Consider the following 8,808-nt stretch of genomic DNA (forward strand, 5'->3'; position numbering starts at 1 on the left):
AAAATAAACGTCTACGTGGATCGACATCCTTTAATGCCCACATTTTTAACGCTTGCCCTGTACGTGGATTGACTTTTTTTTCCTTCAGCATTCCCTCACCAGATGGATTTTTGCTACTGCAGATCAGCAGAGGGTGTCAGATCTTTCAGAGTGCACCAGGCTGGAACGAGCAGAGCTTCTTAGCAACTCTCTTCTTCCCCCCTCCCCATTCTCACGCTCTCTCCCTCCCTCAGACAACTCGCCCCCCCCCGCCCCCTCCACGTAATTCCGAAAGAGCAGAAGAAAGAGAAGGAGAACAAGAAAAGAAGAGCTAGTAACCGAGAGTCGGAGACCAGAAAAAAAAAGCTGAAGAGAAGCGAAGGGGAGGAAAGAGAAACGATGGACAGCCACAAAACGCAGCGATTGCGGAAATTTTCCAGCGCCATTGGTTCGGCATCTTGAGTCCTCCGGTCGGGCGTGATTTCAGCACCGGGAGGGGGCTGGACAGCTCCTCGGGGGGACTCCTGGGCAGCCCGCAGCCACAGCAAGAACTCCATCAGCAGCCTCAACAACAGAAGCCGCCGAAAACCCTGCTTTGTATCAGAGGCAAGGTCAGTCCGATGCACAGCCATGCACAGGCAGTGTGCCTGTACTACGCTGCAAACCCTCTGCTTGTTTCTCTAACATGCACTTGCTTCTAATTACTAGCATTGTTCCCTTTCTGGTTAGTGAGGAACACTAGACGAGATTCTGTAAGGGTGTATTTTTAATTTATATGTACATATTTAACTTCTTTTTCGTTATTTTTAAAGGGTTGAGGGGGAGTGGGGTTATTTTTTCTACTTTTTTTTTTTTTTTTTTTTTGCTTGCCTTGCACTACGTGCCTGGATAGTTTGTAGATATAATTATTGACTGGCGCCTGGGTTGTTGCAGTGCGGGGGGGTTAGGGAGGAAGGCATCCACCCCCACCCCCCCAAACCCTTTTCTTCTCCTTCCCTGGGCTCGGACATTGGAGCACTAAATGAACTTGAATTGTGTCTGTGGAGAGCAGGATGGTCGCTGTTACTTTGTGATGAGATCGGGGATGAATTGCTCGCTTTAAAAATGCTGCTTTGGATTCTGTTGCTGGAGACGTCTCTTTGTTTTGCCGCTGGAAACGTTACAGGGGACGTTTGCAAAGAGAAGATCTGTTCCTGCAATGAGATAGAAGGGGACCTACACGTAGACTGTGAAAAAAAGGGCTTTACGAGTCTTCAGCGTTTCACCGCCCCGACTTCCCAGTTTTACCATCTATTTCTGCATGGCAATTCCCTCACTCGACTTTTCCCTAATGAGTTCGCTAACTTTTACAATGCGGTTAGTTTGCACATGGAAAATAATGGCTTGCATGAAATCGTTCCTGGGGCTTTTCTGGGGCTGCAGCTGGTGAAAAGGTTGCACATCAATAACAACAAGATCAAATCTTTTCGAAAGCAGACTTTCCTGGGGCTGGACGATCTGGAATACCTCCAGGCTGATTTTAATTTATTACGGGATATAGACCCGGGGGCCTTCCAGGACTTGAACAAGCTGGAGGTACTCATTTTAAACGACAATCTCATCAGCACCCTACCTGCCAATGTGTTCCAATATGTGCCCATCACTCACCTCGACCTCCGGGGAAACAGGCTGAAAACGCTGCCCTACGAGGAGGTCTTGGAGCAAATCCCTGGCATTGCCGAGATCCTGCTAGAGGATAACCCATGGGACTGCACTTGTGATCTGCTCTCCCTGAAAGAATGGCTCGAAAACATTCCCAAAAATGCCCTGATCGGCCGAGTAGTCTGCGAAGCCCCCACCAGACTGCAGGGCAAAGACCTCAATGAAACCACTGAACAGGACTTGTGTCCTTTGAAAAACAGAGTGGATTCTAGTCTCCCGGCTCCCCCTGCCCAAGAAGAGACCTTCGCTCCTGGCCCCCTGCCAACTCCTTTCAAGACAAATGGGCAAGAAGATCATGCCACCCCAGGGTCGGGTCCAAACGGAGGTACAAAGATCCCAGGCAACTGGCAGATCAAAATCAGACCCACGGCAGCGATAGCTACCGGCAGCGCCAGAAACAAACCCCCAGCCAACGTCTTGCCCTGCCCTGGGGGCTGCAGCTGCGACCACATCCCAGGGTCGGGTTTAAAGATGAACTGCAACAACCGGAACGTGAGCAGCTTGGCTGATTTGAAGCCCAAGCTTTCCAACGTGCAGGAGCTTTTCCTGCGAGATAACAAGATCCATAGCATCCGAAAATCGCACTTTGTGGATTACAAGAATCTCATTCTGTTGGATCTGGGCAACAATAACATTGCCACCGTAGAGAACAACACTTTTAAGAATCTTTTGGACCTCAGGTGGTTGTATATGGATAGTAACTACCTTGACACGCTGTCCCGGGAGAAATTCGCCGGGCTGCAAAACCTTGAGTACCTGAACGTGGAGTACAACGCCATCCAGCTCATCCTTCCTGGCACCTTCAATGCCATGCCCAAACTGAGGATCCTCATTCTCAACAACAACTTGCTGAGGTCCCTGCCCGTGGACGTGTTTGCTGGGGTCTCGCTCTCTAAACTCAGCCTGCACAACAATTACTTCATGTACCTTCCGGTGGCAGGGGTGCTGGACCAGTTAACCGCCATCATCCAGATAGACCTGCACGGAAACCCTTGGGAGTGTTCCTGCACCATTGTGCCTTTCAAGCAATGGGCAGAACGCCTGGGTTCCGAAGTGCTGATGAGCGACCTCAAGTGCGAGACGCCAGTGAACTTCTTTAGGAAGGATTTCATGCTCCTCTCCAATGACGAGATCTGCCCCCAGCTGTACGCGAGGATCTCGCCCACGTTAACTTCGCACAGTAAAAACAGCACTGGGTTGGCGGAGACCGGGACACACTCCAACTCCTACTTAGACACCAGCAGGGTGTCCATCTCCGTGTTGGTCCCGGGACTGCTGCTGGTGTTTGTCACCTCCGCCTTCACTGTGGTGGGCATGCTCGTGTTTATCCTGAGGAATCGAAAGCGGTCTAAGAGAAGGGACGCCAACTCCTCGGCGTCCGAAATTAATTCCCTACAGACAGTCTGTGACTCTTCCTACTGGCACAATGGGCCTTACAACGCAGATGGGGCCCACAGGGTGTATGACTGTGGCTCCCACTCGCTCTCAGACTAAGACCCCCAACCCGGCTAAAGCAGAGGAGGGGGGATGGAGATGCCTCCAGCCTCCCCCCACTCCGCCGGCATCCCCGGGGATCAGGGGAGCCCAGACCCAGGTCCAGCGCGCCCCAGGGCTTGATGGACATAATAAATAAATAACTATGAACTCGCTCAACTGAGAGGGTCTGACCCGTTAGCTCCCTCTGGAAACAAAGAGCAGACTGTGGCGAGCTGGGAGAGCCTGCCAAATCGCTCTTTGCTGCAGCCCCTTTTGACAAAGCCCCAGCAGGGGCCCTGCTCGGAGACCAGACAGTGCCCTTCCCCTCGGGAGAGGGGCTGGTACCGTGGTCCTACACATATATACATATACCCACATCTATATAGAGAGATAGGTATCTATTTTTCCCCTGTGGATTAGCCCGTGAGGAGGGGGGGCGCGATGGCTCCCTGTTGGCTACGCAGGGATGGGCAGTTGCACGAAGGCATGAATGTATTGTAAATAAGTTAACTCTGACTTCTGGCAGAAAACAAAAAGTGCTGCATGGCTCGCATGGAATCCACGCGCTCCGGGGACGCTGCCCTCCCGCGACTGGGGACGCCGTCACGTTCACAGCACCCACCCTCTTACCTGATAAATCCCATCGTATCAAACTTTCTATAAACAAAATACAGTATAATCAGAAAGCGCCATTTCGCCATTATTTGTGATCGGTAGGCAGTTCAGAGCGTACGTTTACTGTGAAAAAAAAATGTAAAGGTTTTATTTAGGACATTTGCATGGCTAGTCATCAGTCCATTTTATGAGTTAAAAATGTATTTTGCTGAGCAAAGTTTTATGGGTTGTTTTGGGCTTTTATTTTGATGGTGATTTTTTTTTTGAGGGGGAATATTTTTCTATACATATCCAATAATGCCTTCCATCTGAATGTAAAATAAGTACCCATGATTTCTATTATAGTATCAGTGTAATTATTAAGAAAAAAAGATTTTGAGGCAGTTAAGCATGACCAATTAATGTCACTCTAGTGCTTAGGCTGCGATCCAATGGTAGCAATTCTGTGCTGGTGTAAATCTTACTTATAAAGTAGGAAAAAAGAACCGAGGAAGCACGTGGAACTTACTAATTCTATTCGAGGATTTTATAATGGCATATTTTTTCAGTATTAAAGTGAAAATGTTTTCAACTCTGGGTCCTTACATTTTTCCAGCTTCATATTTGCAACTGGTAAATTGGATTTGCGGTGGAAGGGACGCGGGAGGGGGAAGGTTGGGGGTGGATCACTTCAAGAGCTACATTAAGGCTCTCTCTTTAATCATCTCACTTAGCTCGTTACCATTTACGTAGCTCCCCTCCCTCTCCACCCCCGCCCCCGGACTTTTCCAGCTTTCCCCTGTGGTTAAGGAAGGTCTTTCCCCCGACACGCCCCCTCCCCCCTCCCTTTTTTCCCCCCTCTCCTTCTGCTGCAGTGAATTCCTTCATTAATACTGGAAATCCCTCACTGCTGCTTCTGCTGCTGCTGCATACATTGCAGATATGTTAAGGATGTTAGTAGAGATTTGATTTAATTGACTGTGTCTACATCGGTCTCATTAAACAGTGGAGGTTTCATTGGTCAGCACTCTTCGATGAAAGACAGCCCTAATGACTGGCATTTGAGATGCTGCTGGCGTTTTGAATTCAACATCTGCTGAAAGTGGTAAAACTAATTAGTGCCCACCCACCCTACCCGCCCCAGCAAATGCATATTGAAATTTGTTAAAGCACTCATCTTTATGGAAATCAATCATTATCCTAAAGAAGTGTTTCTCTCCCATCATTGGGATTTTTGGTTGTGGCCCAGTAATTAACAAGAAAAGCATTGAACTGTTTGAATTTTATGAGCCAGTGTAACTCTGGCCTCAGTCATAGTCCTCTGGGATTTCTAAGCAGTTTTATTTTATCAGCAGTTAGGGGACAAAGCAGCAGATAAAACTACACATTGATGGGGGTCTGCATTCCACCACATATCCACCCTTGAGAAGTATGTTAAAAGACTGCAGACCACAGATTTGAAAAAAAAAAAAAATGACTGTAGGATTGTAAATCAGCTAATGAAAGCCCCCAGAGCAGTTGTAAGAAGATTTGCCTTCTAGAACTCATATTCTAAAGAAAAGCGATTTCCTAGAACAGTGATGTTCTGGAGTATGTATTATTTATTTTAATGTTTTTTTAAATAAAATCCTTATTATAAACCATCACTATTCCTAAGGCCATTCATCATTTTCTCTCTTGATTCTTTTATTTGTGGACTGCATTTCATAGTAGTAAGTTTGTAACCCACTACCCTCTGACAAATATTATGGGTTGTTATTTATTGATTTTTCATGTAAAGGCCTTAATTCTTTTATGGAAAGACAACTGGGTTCCTTGTAGGCAATCAACAGACTTATTCTTGATTGAAAAGTTGGGGGAGGGGAAGAGTTATATATTGAAGGATATTATGACCTTAAGAAGGAAAAGAAAAGATGGCAGGTGTTCTATGTTTCTGGTGGAAAGTGACACTTGAAAGATACCTAGTGAGGCATGATGGTAATTTTAAAAACTGATACATGATTAGTTTAAGTCAGGAAAATAGAACTTCTGGTAGAAGGTGTGCACTGGGGCATGAATTTTCCTTCATAGTAATTAAAAAGAAATTAAAATATAGAAGGCAATGTTAAAGGTATTTTTAAAAGATTATCTTCAGTGGTTTTTGAGTGCTCATTGTGTCCAGGCATGTGCTAAGTGATTTACAGAATTACTTAATTTAGCCCTCACAAGCACATAAAAATTTAATAAGATATTGTTATTTCTATTATACCAATGAGAAAATTGAGGCTTAAAAAAAGTAAGCAATAACTCAAATCTGGTAAATAATGGAGCTGTATTTAAGTCCAATTTTCTTCATACTCCAAAACCTCACTCTTTTTTTTTTTTTTTTTTTTGCGGTACGTGGGCCTCTCACTACTGCGGCCTCTCCCGCTGCGGAGCACAGGCTCCGGACGCGCAGGCCCAGCGGCCATGGCTCACCAGCCCAGCCGCTCCGCGGCATGTGGGATCCTCCCGGACCGGGGCACGAACCCACATATGTCCCCTGCATCGGCAGGCGGACTCCCAACCACTGCGCCACCAGGGAAGCCCGCAAAACCTCACTCTTTGAATGGAGTAGTCAGATATATTTACCTGGTAACTTCTTAAAGAATTCTATCTTTTATATATATATATATATGTATATAGCTGTAAAAATACAATATAAAAATTAAGGGTTTTATCTCCTTAATTCAGTATGTATTGGTGGCCCTTTATATTTCCAGTATGTCTCGCAACAGAAAAAACTGTCCTATATTTGAAGGAGATAACTTTAGTGTGTTCTCCAAGACTGTATAAGAAGATTTAACATATAAGAAAAAAATGAATGTGCTGTATGAATTTATGAATTATATAAGTTCAAATCATTAAATCTAAATTATCTATATATTGATTCTAAAATATTAGGACTATCAAATATTTTAATACATAATAATATATGTTAAAAATCCATGTAGAAAACATATTCAATGATTTCATAAGAGCATTTATTATTTAGACAATGTTTTATTTATTTTGATAAAGTGTCTCTGGCACAATTACATATATAAACTAACATATAGTTTATATATGTATATATAAGCTTAATTTGCAGGATACATAATATATATGGTCTCACCATATAACTTTCACTTAGAAGTACTTAGCTTCTTGTCTTTGTTTTTTCTTAACATTCAATGCTCATATAACGGTAGTTACCATGTGCTTTAGTTGAGATATCTTGTTTCCAGTTAAATCATCCTTTAATTCATCAAAGAGATTTTAGTTGTGCCAGTTGGAAAAGGAGGAAAGGAGATATCTTGGTTAGTTCCCACTGCTTTAAAGAAAGTAGTACCTTCTGTGGCAGCTGGTGTAACTAAGAAGATCCTAGAATTTAAGTTGTTGCCATATAAATTTATTGTTTAACCATTTTTACATGTTTATCCAGGAGGAAGCTGGAATAGCTGATCTAACATTACTATAACAGAATTCTTTTTCTTAACAGTGTTTATATCAGATGTAATTAGAATTGTCAGGCATTTTAATACGTGTCAAAATTATACTGGTGATTTTAAGGACAGTTTGTTAATTTAGCTTTTTCCAGAATTGCTAATAAATGTGTTTGGTATGTACAGAGAGATGGATGAATTTGCAAGGGTGAACAGGGAAGTGTGTGTTTTAACGTGTTGGTAGAATATTATGTAGTGTGGTTTCTAATTTACCTCTTCTGCGAGCTAATTTATAAATACTAGTTGTTTTATTTGTATGCTTATTTGAGGAAAAATGGAAATATAAAATGTGCTAAAATTTTAATTTTAACATGTATTCACTTTTGTTTCATTTTCTTTCTTATTTCAATCTATTCCAAATGTAACATATTATTTAATTTTTAAAAGATGAACTATGATATCAACAGATATAGTAAATGCAATGCATACTCAAAATTATTAAGTTATATGATTTGCTTCAATGTGGTCCAGAGCCATAAAAAACAAAGGCTAAATTAAATAAATTTAACTTAATCCCCTGGCATTTTCTTTCATCTATAAAGTCACCAAAAATATGATTATAAAAAGTAACATACAGGACATGGAGGACTTTCTTCTTTGTGTTGAAAGTGAAAGAAAGGCCACTAAATGGTTTCATGAAGGTATGTGTCACAAACAGAACAATCCTGACCTGAATCAGTATCCACTCTGTTCTGGCCTATCAAAATTTGACTGGGTTTCAGAAAAAAATAAATAGTTAAGATAATAACAGATTAAATGTTTAAGAACTCTAATTTTATAGTGAAATGGATCACTGAAGTAATCATCTTAGATTATTAAAGCCCAGTATCACCCTTTGGCCTCAATTGACTGGCAGTTTTAGTTAATTGGCTTAGATCCCTAATATCTAATTAATCACTCTTCTCCTTCCATTTACTTGCTAAATATATACTATATTGCATACTTGAAAAATAATTATATTTCCTAATTGAACTTCGCACAAAGCTGACAGGAGAATTATCTACTTGTTGAAAGAATTTCGAATGAGTTAGAACCTACATATTCAATTGGCAATTGGCAACAATATTGGGTACTTGTTACATGAAAAATATTGTAGACGCTCTCTTAGAGAATAAAAAAGGGTAGTTCTAACCTCAAGGTGTTTACAGCCTACAAAATGAGATACATACATCACACATCACTTTAATTATAGAACAATTCATTACTGATCATTTTTTTTTTTTTGCTATACGCGGGCCTCTCACTGTTGTGGCCTCTCCCGTTGTGGAGCACAGGCTCCGGACGCACAGGCTCAGGGGCCATGGCTCACGGGCCCAGCTGCTCCGCGGCATGTGGGATCTTCCCGGACTGGGGCACGAACCCGTGTCCCCTGCATCGGCAGGCGGACTCTCAACCACTGCACCACCAGGGAAGCCCATCACTGATCATTTTTAAATGATGTGATGCCACTAGAAAATTTTGTTTCTTTTAAGTAATTTAAGGTCTTGGCCATTTGGATAACTGCTGTTGTCACATAAGTTTTATTACCTCTTGTTCAAAGAGTTGAAAATCTTAA

General features: G+C 42.6%; 1 protein-coding gene across 1 annotated transcript; it reads left to right on the top strand.

Moving 5' to 3' along the window:
• The first annotated feature begins 735 nt into the window (after window positions 1-735).
• SLITRK1 (SLIT and NTRK like family member 1) lies at window positions 736-3,174 on the top strand. The gene has a single exon (XM_022576952.2). It carries the CDS (start codon window positions 1,084-1,086, stop codon window positions 3,172-3,174), a length of 2,091 nt encoding a protein of 696 aa, XP_022432660.1. The 5' UTR covers window positions 736-1,083.
• Window positions 3,175-8,808: the final 5,634 nt, after the last annotated feature.

This window comes from Delphinapterus leucas, chromosome 18 (assembly GCF_059928025.1).
Source record: "Delphinapterus leucas isolate spDelLeu-1000000601 "Yukka" chromosome 18, BTC_Dleu_Yukka2, whole genome shotgun sequence".
Taxonomy (NCBI): domain Eukaryota; kingdom Metazoa; phylum Chordata; class Mammalia; order Artiodactyla; family Monodontidae; genus Delphinapterus; species Delphinapterus leucas.